Below are 23,381 nucleotides of genomic sequence, written 5' to 3' on the forward strand. Positions count from 1 at the left end.
CCCTGACACCCCTCTGGCAAGCCATCTCGTTCCCTTGGGTTACCTTCCTGCTGCAGAATCAATTAGTCTAACGTCACCCAGGAGCTTTCTTTGGGCGGCGCGGAAGAATCGCTGTTGTCAAATGCGACTTTGTATGTTGTTTTATTCTGGCTTTATCGCCATGATATTCTGCGCAGATTGGGGAAGCCTGCAGTCGAACTCATTTCGATTGTTACTTTCACTGCGATGTGAAGTTGGTCTGGTTCTTGATGCTGGAAAATTGTGTCTTTCACATAAGGGAGACTTTCAGCAACCAAAGAGCTTAAATAGATTAACATTTCTCTGACTCTCTCTCTCTCTCTATCTATCTATCTATCTCTCTCCTCTGCAGTAATTCCAACAACGTTTATACTCTACATCCTGCGTCATCTTGTCCCTTATATCTGTTGAACGCTTAAGAACTGACCCCATCCCGATTTAGAATGTGCTTATTGAGCGCCGTTTGCCTTAATGTACCCGTGACGCATTCATTCATTCATTTACAATTCTGCTGCCTGTCTCCTTCCCTCCCTTTACCATCACCCTTCTCCCCCATTCCTTCTTCAGTCTTCATCACCCTGCAGGGGAGGGAAGGGGGGATTAAAAGAGAAGGGGTTCTGTGCCACAGCGACGTGCGTTAGACGTCACACCACTCTTCATCATTATCATCATCCTCTTCCTTCTCCGTCCTCCTCCTTCTCCCTCCTCCACTTCCTCCTCCTCCCCTCCTTCTTCTTTCCGCTTCCTCTCCCACCATTTCTTCCGCTTTGACCCTCAAGCACCTCCCACTCCTCCTTCCTCCTCAGCGCTCTCCTTTTCTCTCGCCCTCTCTCCCTTTGTCTTTCTTCTCTTCCTCTCCCTTTCATCCTCAACCTTCTCCTCCACTCCCCCTAACCTCTTCCTCCTAATCTTATTTGTCTTTCTCTCCTCCTTTACTTCACCACTTTCCCTTTCTTCTTCTTCTTTCTTTCCTTACTCCCTCCTCTTCCTTCTACTACTACTACTTCTTTGTTCCCCCCATTTTTTTCTTCCTCCTCCTCCTCCTCGTCGTCGTCGTTGTCGTCTTTCTTGTCTCCTTCCTCCTCCTCTTTTTCCACTTTTCCCTACTCTTCTTCCTTGTACATCTTATCCTGCTTCTCTTGTCCATCCCCACCTCGTCTTCTTCCTTCCCCTTCTCCCTCCCTCCTCCTCTTTCTCCTATTCCATTTCCTCTCCCCCTCTTCCTCCGTACCCATCTCCTTACCCTGCTTCTCTTTCCCATCCCCGCCTCCTTTCTTCCTCCACCTCCCTCCTCGCTGTCTTCCCATTCGTTGACCCTGGACCCACTTCTCTTCACGGAGGCTTCACGGCGCGGCGCCCTCCTCTCTCGTCGCCCGGTCTGGCTTTACGTGATACACTTTCGCTGAATCTTGTGTATCCTCTAGGTAGTAGTGAGTGCATGTGCCGAGACGGGTGTAGTAAAAGTGCAGTGGTGTTTGTATTGGTGGTGGCGGTGGTGTTTGTAGTGGTGGTGGTGATCCAAGTTCGTGGTGTTGGTAGCGGCGCTAATTAGGTGATGGAGGTGGTGGATTAGTGTTGGCGGCGTTGGTATAAAGTTGGCGGTGGTTGTGGTGATAGTGGTACGTATAGGGGAGACGAGGAAGGGTAGTTTGTGTTTTAGAAGAGCCGTTGGCTGGCTTAACTTGGCTTGGCTTGGCTTGGCTTGGCTTTGAGCCACCGAGAGGTGACGCTGGGCAGCGGCCGGTTCGGGCTGCGATGAACTTGGTGCAGGCGAGAGCGTAAGAGTTGTTCTCTCTTTTGCAGACGCCGAGAGCTCCTTCGTAGGCGCGGAGCTGCACTCGAGTCACTGTACATGCGATGGTTGCCGCAGATGCGGCTTTTGTGGCAAAGTGTTCTCTACGGTGGGGAGCCGCAAGCGGCACGAGCGGGACAAGCACGTGGAGACGGGCTGTCTGCCGTGTGAGCTGTGCGGCAAGTGGTGCAAGAACCGCGGTGCGCTCATCAAGCACAAGAGCATGTTGCACCGCGCACTCCTGGCCACCGAACTGCGCTTCGAAACGCACCCGGCCTTGCTCTTCGCTGCCGCCGCCCAGGTCGGTCACTCGGGCAACACAGCCGCCCACCCAGCCGCCGCCGCCGCCGTCGCTGCTGCTCCCGTCTCCTCCCACACCAGCGCGTCCATAGCTGCCGCGCCCGGAATGGGTTCGAGAGGAGTGGATCCTTCTCTGGCGGGCGGCGTCGTGGGCCTTGGTGGCGGCGGCGGCGGCGGCGGTGGCGGCAGTAGTAATGGCGGTAGTGGTGTTCGCAGCAGCGTGGGCAACAGCATGCCACAGAGTAGCAGCACTTCCTCCGTCGAGGACCCGCTCGCTCTTCACCACTTGTTCATGTGAGGTCGCGACCTGAGCGAGAGCCCGAGCCGTCACCAGGTGGAGGCCTTCCTGCCCGACCCTGCTGAGCCGTCGCTCCAAGGCGGCGGCATTCAACTTGTGGCCTTTTGCCTTACGCTAATGTGGACCTCGTTCCCCACGTCAATCCGACATGACAGGTGTGGTCTTCCAGTCGCCCCTCTGACTGTGGAGGGCGGCTGGCTAGACGTCGTAGTGCCGCTGCTACTGCTGCTGCTGCTGCCACTACTACTGCTGGAGGGGGTGAGTGATGACCGGGGTTTGGGGGCTTCAGGAGAGTACTGTACGTTGGACTCGCACGTAGTGGTGGAGGCCTGGCAGGCGAGGCGGGCAGTGATGGGCATGCAGGCGGGGAGGCAGGCAGAGACAGACAGGCAAGCGGGCGGCGGGCAGACTGGCAGAGGAGATGCAGCCCGCGTGTTGTGCCCCGGTGTGTAGAGGGTAGCGAGGGTATGTATGTATGCGTGTTACGTAGAAAGGCCCAGTAGATTTGTTTGTGTGCGTGTGTGCTGTTGGCTGTGCTCAAGGTGGCTACTCACTAGGGGGTCTTTCTCCTTCCAGGCCTCCTCGACCTTGCCGACTCAGAGCTGGCCAAAGCTCTGCCACTGCCTGGTTCCTCCTCTTGCTCCTCCTCCTCGGGCTTCCCCCCTCCTCATCCCTCCCACCCTCCACAGGGGCCGCAGGGAATGCCGGCTTCCCTGGCGGGGCCGCTCGTGGCCTTCCCGTGGTCGCAGGGCGGGCAGAGTGGGGACACGGCTTCCATCTCCACCGCGCCCACCTCGGAGAACCAGTGCATGTTCTGCTTCAAGTCGTTTTCCAACCGGGGGTCCATGACGAGGCACCTGCGGGACCAGCACCTCCAGCCTGGCGCCACGGTCACCTGCGACATCTGCGGCAAGGTGTGCAAGAATCGCAACTGCCTGATCACGCATCGCTCCGTGGCGCACTCCGCCCGACGGCGTGCCCGCCAGGCCATGCCACCTCCCCCACCGCCGCCGCCCATGTCGCAGCAGCAGCAGCAGCAGCAGCAACACACCCCACCGTCTACCAACGATTGCTCGGGCGACCCGCTCTCTATATTCCAGCTGCAACACGCCGCTGTTGCGGCGGCGGCTGCCGCTGCTGTTGCGTCTCACCATAGTGAAGATTTGATGTGATAGTTATTTATATGAACTCTTGTGTAAGACGGGACTGTTGGGGCCGCACAGGTGCAGGCAGAATCACACCCCCAAAAAACCACCCCCACCCCCACCCCTACCCCACCCCCACCACCCCGAAAGGTTGGGCAGCTGCTGCTTGTTGTGACCAGGTGGGTGGGGGGGCGGGTGGGATTCCAAGCCTAAGGAGGTGCTCGGGTGACAGTTCCCCAAAGGCAGCTGCAGTAAGTGCCAAGGCCCACTGCCACCTGAGGGTGGGCTCCATACTGCCAGCTTTCGGTTTATATACATATATATAACATATAATTATGAAAAAAAAAGAAAAGCTCTCTTCCCGCCCCGCCATGTCCGTAGTGGTTCCTTCTAGTTGCTGACCTTCCTGCTTTTCTGTTGCTGCCCTCCCCGTAGTAGATGCTTGACGCCACCGCTGCCCGGCCGTGCCGTCCGGGCACTTGCCGCTGTCTGCCGCCGTGCCGTGCCGTGCCGTGTCCCGCCCTCACACAACCCTCGTCCGTCCCTCCCTTGCGGGTAGGGCAAGATCAACGAGGGAGGAGGTGTCTGCGCCACAAACACAGTCGCGGCGTACAAGTTCCTAAAAGAAGCCAAATCGAACTCCTACGTGCATCCTCGCTCGCGCTGCCGCTCCGGCCGAAGGCCGACGGGCCCCGTCCGCGCGGCGGCAGAACGAGAGAGGCACATGTACGAGCTGCTGCCTTGGTGGCAGCGCACAATGGTTGCGGCGGCAGCGGCTGCGGCGAGCCTGGCCGCAGCTCGCGGTGTGCGTGGCGCGATGCGGGGACCTGCATCCCTTTTTACAGGTTACGTTTCATTGCACAACGTATGCTTCCACGTGTGTGTCAGCAATGTAAATAAATAGGTACAAATGCAAACAGAAAAAGGAAATGTCGAATATTCAGATAGTTTTCACAGATTAATATAATGTTTTGTATAAAGTTTGAATGTCTTGGAACAGTATGTAGAAAGCTGCCAAATATTTATTTTAGATGTTTATAAGAGCGGTTGTGTATGTAGGGAATGTACTGGAGGATGTGAAGCTTCAACTACCAACCCCAACCCTCTGCTGCTCCCGCCACATACGTCAAGTCGATTTTTAAACACAAATGTAACTAAAAGTAAACACGTAAATTGAAGCCAGAGGATTTATGTCGATATTCTACAATAGAGAGAGAGGATGTGAGAGAGATTGTGAGAAAGGGTTTGAGAGAAATGATGTGAAAAAAGGAGGAAATAATGTTTTTGATAATGACTAAGACATATCGGCCTTTGGGATAAAGTGGGAATTACTATATATGAGTACATAGACACAAATTGTACATAGACTGCGGAAGAGCCGACGCACCGATGCCGCTAACTGTGCTTTCTCTGCGACATGACGTCACGCTTCTGAGGCGCCAAAAATCGAGGGGGATCTCGGTGCAAGCCGGAGAGACACAGTGATTGTCGTGGAAGAGAGTGAGGAGAACGGGGGAGGTTTGCGCCTTGGAAGTCGTTGACCATGTTCGCTGGTGTTTAAAAAGGGAGTTGCTGTGACGCTTGATAGTACCTGAACGGCTGCTAACAGATGCTTGCTGGTACATTAACAGCCACCAGCCGTGATTAGAGTTGCTCCACAACTTAACCGGAGTGGCAAATTATCTTGGGAGGGTTCGCTGATTTGGTTGTCACAAATGTCTTGATTGAGGGGTTTTTGATTTGGTATCTCCTTCGTGGGGTGCCAACGGTCCAGTCGGTTATCCTGATGGCTGTTAAAACTGCTAGTTGGTATCTAGGAGGCTGCTAACCCTGCTAGAAGGTGTGCTAGAGCTGCTACGCCCATTGGAAGGTATACCCTGTGAGTCGCCAAAGTATTCCTAGTCGTGGGTCGTCGCATCTCAATCAGTCCACTTGTTCCTTATGCAAAAAAGTTTCTACTGATGAATGCATTCCTTAGAAGAGTAGATTTATTTTGTATACCTTATATGCTTGATGTAGTGATCCTTGGTAAGAATTTGCTTTAAGTGCCAGATCTCAAACTTCATGTACTCTATGCTGTGATGTATTATCCTAATGTGTTGTATGAATAAAGATGCTTTTCATACAAACCTCGGGTATCTTTAGCCTTTATGAAAACATCCTGAGGAGTCGCTTGCTGCCGTCCGCCGCATCTTGTCAGCGAAATCTTTTGGTAAATGTTGACTTCTTCAGGAGGGGGTCCAAACCCTCCTTTGGTAAGGAAGTGTAAAAATACATGGTATAATAACTTTTAACGCGCGCCCAACGCCCTGTGCACTGAGACTGCTGGGGGAAGGTTGGGGTGGGCGAGAGGTGGGACGGTCAGCGGGCCCGTGGGAGTAAGCCCCTGCCCGCCCCGGGTCAGGGTCGGGGTGAGTAGCAGCTCTTGGTTTGCTCGGTTGATATCAGTCAGGCCGGTGCGCCGTGCATGCCCTTCCTCCCTCTCCTGCTGCTGCTGCTGCTGCTGCTACCACCACTACCAGTACTACTACCACTACTATTTTGCTACTAATGATGATGCCACACCCGTAGATATAGTGAAGCCTTTCCCCCCCTTCCCCCCCCAATCTCGCCCTCTTCTCTTAACAGACTGTGTACTGTACCTCTTGTGTCATTTCTTCGAACCTCTCACCATCGCCTTCTGCCGCAGTCGGGACCAGGTATGCATCAGACTGACGGGCAGACCGCATGCAACCTTCCTGCTTGCGGCCTGCTTACAGTCCTAGTAGTGGATGGTGGCCCACGGGCCGCTTCACAGGCATGTCTCTTACAGGTGGCGGCGGTGACGGAGGCAGGAATGGCGGCGGCAGCGGCGGCGGCGGCGGCATCGGGTGGATCAGTGAAGCTAGCGGTGGTGGTGGTTGTGGTGACATCGGTGATATGGGCGGCATTTGGTACCCGCAAGTGCTGGTGCGTGCGGCCCGACCCAAGACGTACCTGTGTCCGTTTTGCGACAAGCGCTTCACCAACCGACAGAGCCGCTCGCGCCACGTGCACCAGAAGCATGCGGCGGGCCTGTCCGGCACCTGCCAGGTCTGCGGCCACGTCTACACCAACTTGCAGACCCGATGCTCACACACGCGCGTGCAGTCGCGGAAAATCCAGTAGCAGCGCGCCGCCCCCCCTCCCTCCCTCCTTCTCTTGGCCCTCCCAACCCTTCTTTTCCTTCACTTTCACCTTCTCTTACGTCTCATTCTCCCCTCCGTACTCCTCCTCCGCCTCCCTCTCGCCTTCCTCCTCCGCCTCTTTCCTCTCCCCTTCCCGACCCCCAGCCCTCCCAGCCTGTAGTGCCGTGTCGCACCGCCTCTCCTGTTCTGGCGACTCAAGAGCCCTGCCGTTTTCTTCTTCCTCCTCCTCTTTCTCCTCCTCCTCCTCTCCCCCTGGCGAGTTGGGCCGTGACTCCGGGCGGGTGGAGGGGCCATGCGACCAGCCAGCCAGCCAGCCCGACGGGAGCGGCCCAGAGTGGAGGCCGCCAACCGACGCGACGCTGCCTGTAATGTGCGATCGACGAGATTCCACTGTACAGCTCCAACTACTCTTGCTTGTAACTTTTTACAATTGAATTTGCTGCTGTGATAAGTTTAGTGATGACTAATGTTTTTGTCCTCAAATCTTTTAAAACTATTAGCTGTAGAAGGAGACGTGGAACCCCCCTCCGCGTTCCGCCTCTAGTCAGTGCTGTGTTAAATAAACGGGAAACTGAACATGTGGGTTTCATTTGCACCAGAACCCCTTCCCCCTCCCCAGCTTTCTCTCTCCCCTTCGGCCACGTCAGCCCTGCGGGGCAAGCCAGGTCGAGTTGGGCAGCCGTCGCCCCTTGTTGCGACCGCCCGTTCCTTGCTGCTGCTGCTGCTGCTGCTGTCGGCGATGGGGAAGCTGCACAGTTGTGCGATGCGTGCCAGGGTGTGGTGACTGCAGGTGGTAGAGTATGTGGCAGTAGTGTGTTGCTGGAGGCCCTCCCTGTTGTCTTAGCGGTAGGGGACGTGTAATTGTTGTAGCCGTGTAGTCTTGTGTCTTGTTGCTGCCCAGGTGCTTTCCCGTTTTCACGCCGGCCCCGGCCGTTTCTTTTCAGATGTGTCGGCACTGCTGGCCATCGCCAACGCGGTGCAGGCCACGGCGCCCTCCGACCGCCCCATCAAGTGCCCGCTGTGCCAGAGCATCATCAAGCAGGCGCGGAACCTGCGGCGCCACGTGTTCAAGCGCCACCTGCCGGCGGCCAAGCGCGGCGAGATCACGGAGGCCGACGTAAAAAGCATTCTAGAGAAGAAGTTGAAGGCGATCACGGTGACCCCTCTCACCGAGGAGGAGCTCCGCCAGGTACAGCAGCGAACTCGCAAGAAGGGCATGAAGTCTCCGAGGAAGAAGAAGGGCCTGGCCGCGCTTCCTTCCGATGTCAATAGCTCCAGTATCAACGAGCACGAAATCACCATCCGGAAGCTCCCCCAGAAAAAGAAGGACAAACCCGGCGCTTCCGGGAGCGAAGGTGCGAACAAGGACGCCAACAGGGAGGACATTCTGCAGGAGGCCCTCGCGGCTCGGGACAAAGACGCAGGCCCGCAGGACGAAGTCATGGATCTGGCCACGACACAGCTACCGCCGATCTCGGTCGTGGTATCCCATGGGACGGGTGCCGTCCAAGTCGCGCAACCCATGTCGCTAACGGTCACGCAGACGGCCACGGGCGTGCACGCACGCATCCCCGCCGAAGCTGCGGCGCTGCAGGCAGGAGTGAGACTCCAGTCGGACTCACCGCTGCCCCTGCACCGCGACCTGCCAACCATGCCCATGCCCTTCGAACCCCAGGTAACCATCAGTGAAGGGATGGTCACCTACCACACCACATCCCCTTCCCAGGTCATCCCACAGAGTTCGTCGCCATCCCCTTCGGCGTCGGGCTACGCTCCGAGCCCTTACTGGTCCACCCCCGCCGTGCCGGGCTTGCCCACGGGGTCCTTCCAGCCCCACCAGAGCGTCTTCTCGCCCGCTCACTCTGAGTACTTCACGGCAGGCGTGGCGCACATGGCAAGGCCCTCCACTCTGGAACGGATGCAACAGCACCGACGCAAACCCTACCAGTAGGCCTCGGCCGCCCTGCAGGGGGAGGGGCGCGGCGGAAGAGAAGAGAGGTCGGTCTTCGCAGCACCCCCGCGTCCTCACTTATTAGTACAAGAAAGCGACATTGCATGGCTTCTCTACAACATCCAGAACAGCTAAAACGTTGGTGAACCGGTTTGGTGTCGTCAAGAAACGGTGATGGGGAACGCACCACACGGTCATTGGCGTCTGTCAGGGGGCATAGTGGGCGTTGTTCGTGAGGGAAGGACGCTTTTTTGGTGTGTGTTGTGGAAGGACGCGGTCTCTCGCGCCTTTGGGAAATATACGATATGGTGCGTGGTACTGGGAGGTAGTGATCTCGTGTGTGTTGGAAGGACGTTGGTATTTGCTGGGCAGATATCTGCTGCGGACCACTGGTCGGAGCCGCATGGAGCTCGTCCGGGCCATAATAAGTGAGACAAAAACTGGCTGTGGTCGACCAAGGGGCAAGTGAATCGGTTTAATTGGTAACGAAGAGAAATGGAAATGTGCATTCCCGGTATGCACAAATGGCGACTCCTGTGTTACCCCCACCCCCACCCAGTAAATGGATAGATACTTCTTAGCCCGATGAACTGGAACCCATTTCTCTCTTAATTAAGTCCACACCTTTGAAGTCACAAGATAGGGAAGTCTTTCGTGCCACGTATGCAAACTGTAGAAAACCCGTCGAGTGGCAATCGTTTAATCTTGATGGTGAGTAGATAGATCTAGAGTACAAGACTTGGTATGCTTTCGAAGTTGTGTGTAGATTCTGTCCTTTCACTGTTTGCAGTCGTGTCTCTTTAAGTTGTAGGTTGGTGTGTCCGAACGGAGCGAGTGATTTGCGCATGTCTCATGTCACCGTGGGTTAGGTGAAGTGCGTGTGTGTTGGAGAAAGCATGCTCGATGTGCGAGGTGTCTTTATAAAAGGGTAAAGGAAGCGTTTATTATCATCATTATTATTATTATTATTATTATCATTATTATTATTATCATTATTATTATTATTATTATTATTATTATTATTATTTTTATTATTATTTCATGGTATACCAAACGTACAAAATGATACTTGTTGGCCCAGGTCGTACCTTCTCCCACGTACAGCTTCCTTACCCACTGCTTGTTGGCGTGGCCTGCGCTACTTCTTCGCAGCTCGCAGTTTCCTCCATAGTTTTACCGTTACAATGTAGAGTTCAATCTTAGCTGTCTGTCAGGTTTGCATCAGTCACACAGTCTTTTTAACAATGAAGCTTATTTTTTATCCTTTGTCTTTTGTCAGGCTACAGTGTTCATTGTGCCAAACTTGTGAGGTTAGGTTGTGTCTGTATATAATTTAGTTGGGCATTAGATGTGAATGATCAGTATTACAATACTTAATATGTACAAAGAACTTTTTAAGTTTCATGTTTGTAAGGAGTGTGGGTTTATTGTTTTGAGGACCGACGCCTTGATTCCTAATGATACAACCAACCTTTTTGTATGTAGCTGTCCATACGAAATACACTTTACTCAGTACCCGCCTTGTTGCTTACATGCCCCACCTCCTCCTCCTCCTCCTTCTCTACCCTCTGGATACGGGCCTGACCTCAGCCAAGGTAAGATTCAGTTTAGTTCGGTTTGTAGCAAACGTATGTCACGGATATGCATTTAGATATAAATAAGAATATATACATATATTTTCTGCTATTCAATTATATCAAAATTGCTGCGAAAATATGGCTTTCATTTCTATCAGATTCCTTTATTTCTGGTTCTTTCCTGTACTCATGTAAGTCTGTGCACACATAATAAATCCGTGCGTGACAAGTTTATTTAAAAAAAAATCCTTCTGTGGGTATGAAAAGAAACGGAAGGGAACATATCTGTGTTTGCTGTATTGCTTGTGTCCCTAGGCCTCTCCGACACTTGCAGCGTAACGGTTACTCGTCTGCTTAGTGTCAAGCTGTACACTCACGTTGATGTGGGAAAAAAGTGGGGTGTGAATCCAGAATAGGAACACCCCATGTCGAAGAAAAGCTGTCAGTACCTTTGACTCGCAGGAACTACAGCGAATGTACTGGCCAGAACAGTTTTGGAGAAGACAATATTCATGTGTTTAGATATATGTTGAATATACAATGTTAGAGAACGCCACCGTATCACCGTATCCAGTGTGCGTTTACAGGTAAGAAATATATATACTTTTTATATTCCAATAACTTTGTTAGCGAAAGCCATTTTAAGCAGTGTATTGTTGAGCGACTTTAGCAGTGGCTGGGTTTGTTTCATTACTCCTTAATTGTTTGGTTTCCTGGAAACTCTTGTACGTACAGCTTTAATTCCACATTATCAGGGTGATCCTCTGTAACGGGAGCCGACGCTCGTCTCTCTTAAAACGCCTATGAATGCCAGATAACTTGAAGCTATATTTTTGTGGTCTCCATATAGACGCGGTCCCTTACAATTCAGCTTTATAAAGATCAATAAGAAAACTTTTGTCCGTCAGACATTTTATGTGAAGTATTTGTTTATTTAGAAACCAAGCTAATATTGTGTTCAGCGAAATGTATGACAATATATTAGTCAAAATTATGTGAATCCTTATTGATCAAAAGTGTTTTTACCTCTAATAATTTCCTAAACTTTTTTTTTTTTTTTTTTTGTCAGGTCTATTTACAAGGAAATAAGAGCTATCAGATAATTAATGAACATTTAAGTCAAACTTATTTAATTAATAACTATTCCCAAATATGTTTTTGTGTGACGTAGCGTTTTATGATGAATTATGTCGACTGCACCCATTTACTGTATATAGAACCAGTGTTTCTCAATTTGTTCGACTCGATTCCCCCCTTCATGAATTCTCAAAATTCGTCTGGCTCCTCTTCATTTTCCCCCAAATCCCACTCCGCCAGAAAAGTAAAGAAAATGAAAATGACAATAATAATATCAATAAAATAGTGATGTAGAGAAACCCTTTGCTTTATTAGTTAACAATCATAATTACTTTCTGGAAGTTTTTGGTATTCAGATTCCTCACATATATCAAGATGTATGAATTGTAACAGTAGGCCATGTCCCCCTTACATTCTTGTTATGGTTTCCTTGATGGCCCCCCACTAATATAGACGAAAGCTACGTGTCTTGTAATGGGTTGTGAGACTAGACTTAGTAACTACGATGGCACACTACCTTGACATTTTAACTTTGCTTTCCACCTATTCATACGCAGTGTTCAATAATACCCGTGTGACATCACTGTTTCATCATAGTCGTAAAAATCAGACTTTCTGAACAACAACTAACGTCCCAGCAGTACGCACTGTGTATTTCATTAAAAAAGCAGATTGTTCCAGTGTTATTACTGTTTGTTTCATCGCAGGTTAGAGGATAAGGGAAGAAGGAACTGATATGTAACTACAATTGCAGCATCAGCCTAAGCAGTTCCATATAAGTTAACGAAGGATTATGTATGGAGATGGTTAAAGAAAATGGAGAAAAGTGGGAGATTAACTAGTTGTTTGCTGACAACACTGTACTTGGGGCAGGGTCAGAGGAGGGATTAAGAGAGTGACGAAGTTTGGGAGGTTATGCGATAGGAGAATATTGAAGGTAAATGTGGGTGAAAGTAAGGTGATGAAATATACAAGGGGAGATTATTCCAGTGATTTGTAAGGAAGTCTTAAAGGAGAGAGGCTGGAGGAAGTTTATATTAGGTATTTGGTGTCGCATGTGGCTGGAAAGAAAGGAGGTGGAGGTAAATTGTAGATTGAGAGAAGCAAGTAAATGCCTTGGGGAATTAAAGAGTCATGAGAAATAAGCATCTGGGAATGGATGCAAAGATTGTGCAGACGACGCTGTATGGGACACACTTGAAATTTAAGAGGGGCAGAGATGAAAATTTGAGAAGTATAGTAGGGGTTACAAAGTTGGATAGTGTGAGAAACAAGGTGATGAGGAGAGCGGTGGAAAAGGAGATGACAGATAGGGCTGATGAAAGAGTATTGGGATGGTTTAGACACATGGAAAGAATGAGTAAAGAAAGATTAGTAAAAGAGGTGGATGTAGTGAATTTGAGGGGACGACCGAGGATGAGATGGATAGATGTGGTGAAAGGGGTTGGGCAAGAATTAGGAAGGTGTTGGGCAAGAATTAGGAAGGTAGAGGCAGGAGATAGGGGTGAGTGGAGAATAGCTGTGCATAGACGATACTGTGATGCAAGGAGGGGAGGGGTGGGGGGTTAGGTAGTGGTTATGTGTGAATGATACTTTGACGCAGCCCGAAGGCATTTCTCCACGTCTTTTCTTTTTCTGTATGAGGAGACGGAGAGGGAGGGTCGCCGATTAAATGAAGCGGCCTTGCTGTGGATGTACTGTGTCTTGCTACATTGCCTGTGAATCAGAGCAGTGGGCGGGATACAGGGATGACCCGTCATCCATGAGGAGCTAAGATAAGAGTTATGAAAGGGTGGTACAGGGGAGTGGGTACGTGCTTTTCCACTTGGTATATAGATAGTCCTTAAGTATTGTTATAACAGCGGAGAATAAAGCCCAATATAGTTGTTGGCGTACTTGATTTTTGTAGTTGCCATTAACGTTGCCTCGGCTCCCAACTCGAGAATACAACACGACTGGACGAGTCTAATTCTCAACGCTTGTGATTTGATAGTATTCGTCACATTATTTTAACTATTTGACAAATCAACAATTCTTTTAAGAACGTTTTGTATATTGCATACATTTAAAAGTTTCCAACTTAACATTAGGTGTGTAATTCATTTAGAAACACATCACCAAAATATCTTTATAGATCAGTGATACTGAAAGAGAGATCGTGGTGGAATAGATCCGTAGAATGTATACAGAATGTAAGAAGGCAAACTTCCGGACGATTGAAGGATGTTATATTGTTGCCAGTTTACAAGAGTAAAGGAGACAAATGGGAATTTTTTAATTTCCACAAAAAATTGTGGAAGTATACTGATGGTGTGTGGAAGTTAGATGTCTGGTGCAGATCAGAAGAACAAGTAGATTTAGACATTACAGAGCAGTGTTTCACAAACTTTTCCATCACGGGATCCCTTTCAGTAGTACCAAACCTACCATGACCACCACCTTTATAAGGGTTTCGAAAGCGTACTAATTTTCAATATCGCAGACACATTATCTTAAAATCTAAAAGATTAATCACAGCAGAAAGAGCAATAGCAAAAAATATTAATGTGTTTTTAACAAGAATTTATTTAATCATGTATCTTAATGAGAAGGGTCTGTATTCTTTTTCATACAAGCAAGTCAATACGCGGATCTCTGTGGCTGAAGATTGATTGAAGGCGATAAAGAGTATACTCAAGGATTGAGAGGTGTGTAGAGAAGAGATAGAGTTGTGTCTTAGGGTAGAGACAGCTGAGCCTACCCGCTCCGTTTGTGGGATTCACAGAGATCCGAGATCACGTGCTGGACTTGTGATCGTTAACCTCCCGGATAAGAGCTCAGACCTCAAATATAGACCGATCAATGGGCAGTACTATGACCTTACTCATATACACCATCCCCTTGCTTAAAGGGGACAGTAACGGCTTGCAGTGTCAGTGAAGCTTAGCCCTAAGTGAGGTTCGATCTCGGGCCTGCGTCGTCACGAACCCTCGACGCTAACTAATGCATCAGCAAGCCGTACATCTACCAAATTATAAATTGCAGGGAAAATCACTCATGGAGTTCCGTTTCTTTGTCTTGATCAAACTTGACTGAATTCATTTATATTTTTATTTAATTTGTTTCCTATTTTAAGTTATCTCAAAGTCGATGCATCTGTATAGATGATGTATTTCTTGAAATCCTTCAACCACCTTGTCTTTTACAGTTTTCTCCCATGACATTTTGTTACTTTCCCGTCCCGAAGAAATAGAAATTTCGTCAGTTTCGTTCATTGTTCTGAACACAGGAGTAATGTCGCCTCTTCCCTTTATTTCAAATGAGGGAAGACACAGTTTTTCTCATTCTCGTCCTTCCGTATAATACGGCCTGTCTGCTAGGCTGGGACCAATGGCAGATACCTGCTAGCGACTGTCCTGCCAGATGGACGGCAGAGAGAATTATCTCCCCTCTGTCCCCAGTTTCAAAACGTATCAGACCCCTCACCCCCAGCTGGAATTGCAACCCCGAGGGTCTGTCACTCTATCCCTGGAGTGGCTCCAAGATATCTATTAATTTCAATTGCATTTCTTTCTCCTCACATAAGGAGAGCTGGCAGTCGGAGATTACTTACCTTCCTCTATTTTCAGCCATTGACATAGAAACTTTCACAGGTGTTCAAGTGGATCAAAGGCTTTAACAAGGGTGACGCAGGCAAGGTCATCATATTAAGACAACAGGGCAGTACTCGCAGTAATGAATTTAAACTGGACAAATTTAGATTTGAGAAGGAAATAGGCAATAATTGGTTTACTAATAGGGTGGGCAACTAATGGAACAGACTTAGTAATCATGCAGTGAGCGTTGAAACTATCAGTTGTTTTAAGAAACGGTTAGACAACTTTATGGATGGCGATGACAGGTGGTAATGGACATGGAACTGCCTAGTGTAGACCTCATGGTCTCTTGCAGTCTCCTTCATTCTTATGTTCTAATACAGCATAGACAGCAGGCCAAAGTTCCGTCCCAAAAAGATCAATTAGAAGTCCAGAGGACTGTTGCCAGTCACTAAGGAACAGCTGGTTTCCAGCCAGTGCAACTTGAGGGAACAGCTTTTCTGTTAGTCTGGAGATCCTTTTAGTTGTTTTTCATTTTATTCTCTCGATTATACGTATATATACTGATGCAAATTTTTCTGCTTTAGGCGGACTAGGTTTTTATCTTGTTATTATTGTTTTCATCATTTTTCTGTTCCTGAAGTGAAAAGCCATTCTTATTAATCATCGACTGTTTATGTCGGGCCAAAATATCATATTGATGTGCTGATCGGGTGACGAATTATCTATGAAAAACACTCCCAGGTCCTTCTCCTCTTTCGTCTTTGCAATTGTTTTATTTCCCTTCAAGTAAATCATTAATGGCCCCTTCGTGTTTTTCTGCCCATTTCCAATGCTTTGTAAGTCTAGAATTTAAATTAATTTTCCCACACTTGGTCCCCATTCTGTCTAGAACCACAGCCAATATTTTGCAGTCTTCTATTCTTTTCATGATCGTTGTGTCGACAGGTTGTTTTTCTCTCCATTATGTCGTTTACAAGAACATTAAGGCTGCCTGTGCAGACCCCTGTGGGAATTAGTTACCTTCTTACATCCTGACATCGTATCCCTTACTACTTTTTTCATGGATCTGCCTCTCAGGAAATCTTGTGTCCATTCAGTGAGGGCTCTTGTAATCCCTCCAGTGTGCTTTAGTTTCCACAATAATCGTTTGTGTGGTACCTTAGGGTTTCTCTCGATCTAGGTATGTACAGTCCGTTCATCCATCCCCTGCAGTACTTGGACTGTCTTATAGTGAAGGATTACCAGATTTGAGACACATGGTCTTCCATTTCTGAATCCAGGTTGGTTGATTATCAAAGTTTCCCTCAATTCTTTCACGCTGTTTAGCGATCATGCTGGTCAGCGACACTGGTCTGTAATTCAGAGGTTCCCCCTTGTTTCATATTTTATAGATTGGTATGGCATTGTGCTTCCTCTAAATAGGAAGCACTCTCCCATCTTCCAACGAATGCACAATTAAACTGTAGGTTTTGCAAGACAGTTCTCCGCATTCCTCGAGTATCTAGTGTCTCTACTAGTTGATGCACAGCCTTCACCTCCATATATATATATATATATATATATATATATATATATATATATATATATATATATATATGGACAGCTGAAGGAAGATCTAATTACAGTCAACAAACAAGTGTTGAGAACCTCCCTCGACTACGCTTCATGATTTCCAACAATTAGGAAAATAGAGAACTTATAAACCATACAAAATGAAACATTAAGAATGTTAAGAACATTAAGAATTAAGCTAGATGTACCAATACCACTCCCAATGGAACGGCTGCACATAAAAGCCAAAATCCTCTTCATAGGTCATCACGTGAAAATGATGTGGACACAATTCTCTACAAGAGTCATCAACCTTACTCACCCGTCTCATTGCATCACACAAAGACAACCAACTGAGCGAAATGAAATGTCAGCAGCATACTACTCGAATATACAACAATCTACCACCTATACTACAATATACATATACACAAAAACACATTCACACTCAGATCACAAAACAAGTATTCCAAGACTGACCACCAAACAGTCTGTCTCCATCATACTCCTCCATATATTGGCTCCACTCAAAATTCCCTCCCAGGAGAAGCAGGGAGTATACTAGCACGACAACATTCAGATCAACATCCAACACATATAAAATATCATTGAAACATAGACCTGGTAACAGATACCTACTCTCCCAGATAGCCATCGCTCATAGGACACTGATCACACTCCCACACTCTCCCACTCTAGTCATTTCACTATCTATCTGTCTATGTCATTCACACACACGCGCGCGCACACACACACACACACACACACACACACACACACACACACACACACACACAAAAGGCTTTTGACAAAGTACCACACAAAAAACTACAAAGAAAAATTGAAACAATAGGTGGAATACAGGGAGGATTATTGGAATGGATGAAAGATTTCTTGAAAAGAAGAAAAATGGAAGTGGTACTTAGAGATAAGAATTCAAATTGGGTAAACATGTTAAGTGGAGTCCCCCAAGGCTCCGTGTTGGCTCCGATAATGTTTGCTGTTTATATGAATGACATGGATGAAGGAATTGAATGTTATATAAACTTCTTTGCAGATGATGCGAAACTATTGAAGAGAGTAAGTAAAGAAGAAGATCGCAATTTTTTTCAAGAAGACCTGGACTAAGTCTGAAAATAGAATAAAAAGAACGAAGTGAATTTCAACATTAAGAAATGTAGTATAATGGAATTTGGAAAAAGTAAAAATAGAATATCCGGTCAATACAAAATTGGAACAAAGGAAGTTACAAAAGTAAACTCAGAAAGAGACCTAGGAGTAATTATCTCAAACGACATGACACCAGACAAACATGTAAACAAAATAGTTGGAGAAACCTACAATTTAATAAGATCAATGAAAGTGGCCTTTGACTACATGGACGAGGAAATGGTAAAGAGAATACTAGTTACACTGATAAGACCAAAATTAGAATATGCAGCGTCACTATGGACACCCAGTACAATAAAAAACATAAAGAAACTAGAAAGAATTCAAAGAGCATTGACAAAGATGGCACCAACACTTAGCAAGTTGACAAACTAAACTTACTAACTCTGAAGCAAAGAAGAGAAAGAGGCGATTTGATAACCATCTACAGAATAATAAAATGGATGGAGATCCTTGATAGGGATGATCTACTTAAATGCGACAGAAGATACACAAGAGGACACGAGAAGAAACTTAAGAAGGACAGCTACAGAAGAGATTTGAAAAAGAACAGCTTTCCACACAAAGTAATAGAAACATGGAATAAATTGAAAGAGAAAACAGTGAGTGCTAAAACTATACACGATTTTAAGAAAGAACTGGATGCGGAAATATACAACTGCGGGTCTCTACGAGCATAGCTCTTCTCCCGTAAAATACAACTAGGTAAAATACACACACACACACACACACACACAGCTTTAAGTGAGCGGACGTACAACCCAGCTCCAGAAGTTCAAGGAATAATCTAGTTCATGTATTCCCGGGGGTTTGCAGGCAAAGTTTACCTCAATGGTAAGTTGGAAATTGTACTTGATATGAAAAAAAATGGAGAGGAATACAGCAGAAAACTACATACTGGAAGGTAAGTGAAATCGTAAGTTCAAGAATTTTGACAACCGAAGTTCAAATAAGTTAGTGATTTCTGATGATTCATAAATTAGTTAGATAACTTAGATTAGCCAAAGACGAAAATGGCTATCATGGCTGCCATATTAAAATAGTAGACATGGTAAGAATAGAAAATAAAAAGTAATGGAAGACATGGTAAGAACATGAACGTAATGGAAGTATTTAGGAAGTAGGTAACTGACCGAATTGAGTGAGACGACAATCTAAAAAAAAATCTCATGAAAGAGACTTTGAAGAGTTGAATATTGATTAAGATAGATTAAAGGAAGGAGGAAATAAATGGAAATATAGTATGAAATTGAGGAATGAGAAGGCCAGGGAAAATGAAAAATATAGAGAAAACAAGGACAGAAGGGATGCTTGATATTCATATGAAGTCCACTTTAGAAAATGTGGAAAAAAAAATGAAGAAAAGGAAGTTGTGGTGAAGTAGTGGACAAACGATAATGCATGATTGTGGTAGGATGGAAAGTGGAATATTTACCAATAAGAAAAGAACGAGAAATACAACAAAGGAAGAAATAATGAAAGTAGTAATGGACAATGGGGAAGGCATATATGAAGAAATAAAACTATTCATTTGAGGCAGGTATGTAAAAGAAGATACAAAAACAACAAAAATAAAGTTCAAATTTCAAAACAGTGAGTTAAGGAATAAGTCGTGGAATTAGCATGTATAGACAAGTTCAAGAGGTGTGAAGACAGAATGAGTGGTAGGGTGGTGAGTTTAAACGCCAAGAATCCGTTGAAGTTTTATTGCTGATGTTTCGTCCAACTAGGACTTCTTCAAAAGTATCATTTGTTCGTTTCCTGCTGTGTCCAACTCCTGACATGGTTTGTCGGGACGGATTAACCCATTCAACTCCGATGACAAGATGTCTTGTCATTTGGTCAAATAAAACAAAAAATCATAAAACACCAAAATGTTTGATCAAACACCAGAAAAATATGACGTCAGTCCTCGCTTCGCTGCGAGCGAAGCGAGGACTGACGTCATATTTTTCTGGTGTTTGATCAAACATTTTGGTGTTTTATGATTTTTTGTTTTATTTGACCAAATGACAAGACATCTTGTCATCGGAGTTGAATGGGTTAATTAATAACCACCAGCTTTGATTTCTTGTTCTCCTTTTCCTTTTGGTTTTCTTTAAATGCCCGGTTCAGATGAGTGTTGTAAAGCTCTCTACCCAACCTACGCCCTCTTTTTCTCTTAAGACAGTAATTTCCTCGATCGCCCGTACTTTGCACACCTATTTTTTCTTATATGTCACACAAGAAATATATCTATCAATATACCAATGGCCTCTTTCCTCTCATAAGGGAAGTATCCAGCCAAGGCATCCACCCACTTCCACCCACTTCCACTCCCATCAACCAACCATTGTTTACCTTTCATCTAATTTCCTTGTGGACGAAGGGTCGTCCTTGCCTCCTACCCGCTGCCTGGGTCAGTAGCAATGCAGCAAGACAAAGCACGTCCACAGTAGGCTCCACTTCATTTACACAGCTATCCTCCCTTCTCGTCCCCTCATGCGAAAGATAGAGAAGACGGGGAGAAAGTCCTTCGATCTGCGTCAAAATATCCTCCATACACAACCATTCTCCACTCACACCTATCCTCTGCCTTCTCTTTCCCTTGCTCAACAGATATTTCCTTCTTGCACAAAGCCCCTTTCACCCCCATCAATCCATCTCCTTTTGGTCGTCCCCTCAAATTCACTTCATCCACCTCAGCTTTCCACATTTATTTTTGTTAATTTTTCTTCACTAATTCTTTCCATGTGCCCAAACCACCCCAATAATCTTTCATCATCCCTATCTGCCGATTTCTTTTCTGCTCCCGCTCTCCTCCTCACCTCCTCATTTTTCACTCTATCTAACCTTGTACACCTCTACCCTACTTCTCAGACACTTCATCTCAAACACATTTAAAATTATCCTCTCTGTCTCTCTTAGAATCAAAGTCTCCACCCCATACAATGTCGTAGGCACAATCGCCTTTTCATATAATATTCTCTCTGCATTCATTCCCAGATGCCTATTTCTCATAACACTTTTCAATCCTTCAAGATATTTACTTGCTCCCCTCACTCTACAGTATACTTCCAGCCCACTCCTCCATTCCCTGTTACATGTGACCCTAAACACTTGAAACCATCCACCTCCTCTAGTCTCCTCTAATATTTGCGTCCAACTTGGTTTCATACTTTCCCCTTGTACATCTCATCACTTTGCTCTTCCCCAAATTTACTTTCAACTTCCTTCTTTCACATACCTCCTCAAACTCCGTCACTGCCAATCCCTCCTTAGACACCGCCACAGGCGAAGTGTTATTCGCAAACAACATCTGATTCATCTCCCACCTCCCTCCACTATATCTAACCATCACCAATCCCCTGCCCATCACTCTTGCATTTACCTCTCGTAGCACCCCATCCATGTACACATTGAATAACCATGGCGACATGACACAACCATGGCGCAACCCCACCTTCACTTCAAACCACTTGCTCTCACTATTCGCAGTCCTAACAGAAGCTTTACTATTCTCATAAAAACTCTTGAGTGCCCTTAACAGGTTTCCCTCAATCCCATATATTTGCAATACTTATTACAATGCCTTCTTGTTTACCCTGTCATAAGTCTTCTCCAAATTCATTGAGTCCTAAAAACATGAATATATTTTGCCAAAAAATTCTCGCAAATCTGTCTTACCACATAAACTTGACCTACACACCCTCTACCTTTCCTAATCCCATTCTGCTCCTCACCAACTATTCCCTCTGTTCCTCTTCTAATCCTTTCAATTAACGCCCTCCCATATGCCTTTTCAACTACGCTCAACAAACCAATCCCTCTAAAACTACATTCGCATTTGCCCCATCTTTTCCTTTGTAAAGCGGAACTTTACAAGCACTCCTCCAGGCCTCCGGCACCCCCACCCCGCCTTAGACACACATTAAACAACCCTACTAGTCAATCTATTATAAATGTACCTTCCTTTTTCAGACACTCCATATGACACCCATACAACCTAAGTGCTTTACCAGCTTTCATAATTTCCAAAGCTCCTTGCACCTTATTTTTATTATATTTTTCATTTTCCTCTCCCATCACAGCCATTTTCTTAGCTCCTCCTACTGTCATAGTCAACTCATCCCTAGCATCATATATGGTTAGTTGGCGCCTAGCGCGGGCTTTTGCCTCCCTGACACCACGTGGGCCTTCTCTAGACACCTCGTACCTTTGTATACGCCACGTGGTGCCAGCCCGCCTGCCACGTGGGCCTTGTACCTCAGTTTCCCGCGTTTGGTACCACGCCCACCTGCTCAGTTTCTCGCGCCGCATGCCCAAGCCAGGTTGACTCCGCCCTACGTTGCCCGGGGTAGGTCACGTGATTGTTGCTCAGGGAAATGATTGGCTAGGTGCCCAGGCAGTCCGGGCAGCCAGGAACAAGCAGAGTCAAGTGGGCTTGAGGTGCCGGGCAGTTAGGTGATGACGCTGGTACACCCAGGACGTACCCTGCAGCGAGTCCATCCCAAAGGTAATCTGGTTTTTCCCTGTAGTAAATAGACATTCATTGTGCTTCACCACAACCCGTAATTACAATAAATCAAACAGAATTTATCAATATCACCTTGAGGTAATGCATTTCTCAAGATGGGAAAGCTCGGTTGTCTAACCCTTTAATTCTAGGAATTGTTGTGGAAGTTGTGTACGGGGATAAATCCCTCAGTCTATAATGACAATCATACATTTTTATGATCCCTGGTCACATTGGTTCTTGATTCTCGCAGCCATCGGTGCAAACAGGACTTGTGGCCAACAGCTGCACCCCTGTTCTGCTCACGCGTGCACTAGGCGACCGCGTGACCAGAAAACTGACGACAAAACATGAGCACAAGGAGCAGTCTAAGAGATGCCGGATTGGTTTAACTATTTCAATGGGCTGCACTAGTTTTCGGTCAAAACATAAAAAGAAAAAAATTGACAAAGGGTTGGAATATAAAGAAGGAAAGTCCTATATATTCTAATGTCATTCTTGAAATATGACTGTTTGGGTTTGGAATTGTGATAATCCCTATTACCAACGTTGTGGCACCTGGCCTTTGAAAAAATGCAAATGTTTAATGAATCAGTTATTTCTGCTCGACGACTGGGTAAAACAAACCTCATGGTCAACTTCCGAATTACTCCCTCTTTGAATTAATCTTTCCGTCAATAATCCATTCATTCGTAGTCCACTGCCAAGCAAATACTTCTCCCAAGCCCCTCCGCGAGTCGCACAACTGCGCCAACTTTTGCTATGTCACTCTTGCAAACTTCTCTGTCGTTTCTATATTTGTCAAGGATGCAGAGGCATTTGCTTACTCGAAAGCTTTTTCCAAATCCAACACTATAATGCAAACTGACTACCAACCAAGCCAAATGGAGTTGCCACACAGTAGGTTGCTGCCATTCCCTTTATAAATCCATACATATTGTGATGGAAGGGTCCCATCCAACATGGGAGGCGACTAAAGAACATCCGTTAAGCGGTCTTGCCAATGTAGGAGGTGAGGGAGCTGGGGCTGGAGATGTGTAGGCCCCTGGACTTGGGGAAACAGCACCACACCCGCCTTTTTCCATTCCGCAGGTAGTCGCCCCGCCTCCCAAGAAGCATTGGCGATTCCCAGTGTTGCCAGCTCCCCACCTGGCTCCAGTTGCCTCAAGAAGGAATAAGGAATGCCGTCACTTCCTGGAGCAGTATCCTCACTCGTCTCACGAGCCCGACGGAACTCCTCGAGTGTGAAGGGACAGTCCGTC

General features: G+C 46.7%; 2 protein-coding genes across 3 annotated transcripts in view; both read left to right on the forward strand.

Moving 5' to 3' along the window:
- Positions 1-10,385, forward strand: part of LOC143018520 (uncharacterized) — a 215,404-nt gene extending 205,019 nt beyond the window's left edge. For both annotated transcript variants that reach the window (XM_076173946.1, XM_076173952.1), the window contains exon 7: positions 7,665-10,385. In XM_076173946.1, the coding sequence (XP_076030061.1) occupies positions 7,665-8,671 (1,007 nt within the window). In that variant the 3' untranslated portion in view covers positions 8,672-10,385. The remainder of the gene's footprint in view (positions 1-7,664) is intronic.
- Positions 2,678-6,270, forward strand: LOC143018522 (uncharacterized). The gene is made up of 2 exons (XM_076173953.1): positions 2,678-2,873; positions 2,985-6,270. The coding sequence occupies exon 2, from the start codon at positions 3,110-3,112 to the stop codon at positions 3,578-3,580; it is 471 nt and encodes a 156-aa protein (XP_076030068.1). The 5' UTR covers positions 2,678-2,873; positions 2,985-3,109; the 3' UTR covers positions 3,581-6,270.
- Positions 10,386-23,381: the final 12,996 nt, after the last annotated feature.

The sequence above is a fragment of the Oratosquilla oratoria genome, chromosome 35 (genome assembly GCF_046742065.1).
Source record: "Oratosquilla oratoria isolate Oo_2021 chromosome 35, ASM4674206v1, whole genome shotgun sequence".
In the NCBI taxonomy this organism is placed as follows: Eukaryota; Metazoa; Arthropoda; class Malacostraca; order Stomatopoda; family Squillidae; genus Oratosquilla; species Oratosquilla oratoria.

Excerpts from the sequence above, each read along its gene's own strand:
- LOC143018522 (XM_076173953.1), top strand. The coding sequence starts at position 3,110 with ATGCCGGCTTCCCTGGCGGGGCCGCTCGTGGCCTTCCCGTGGTCGCAG.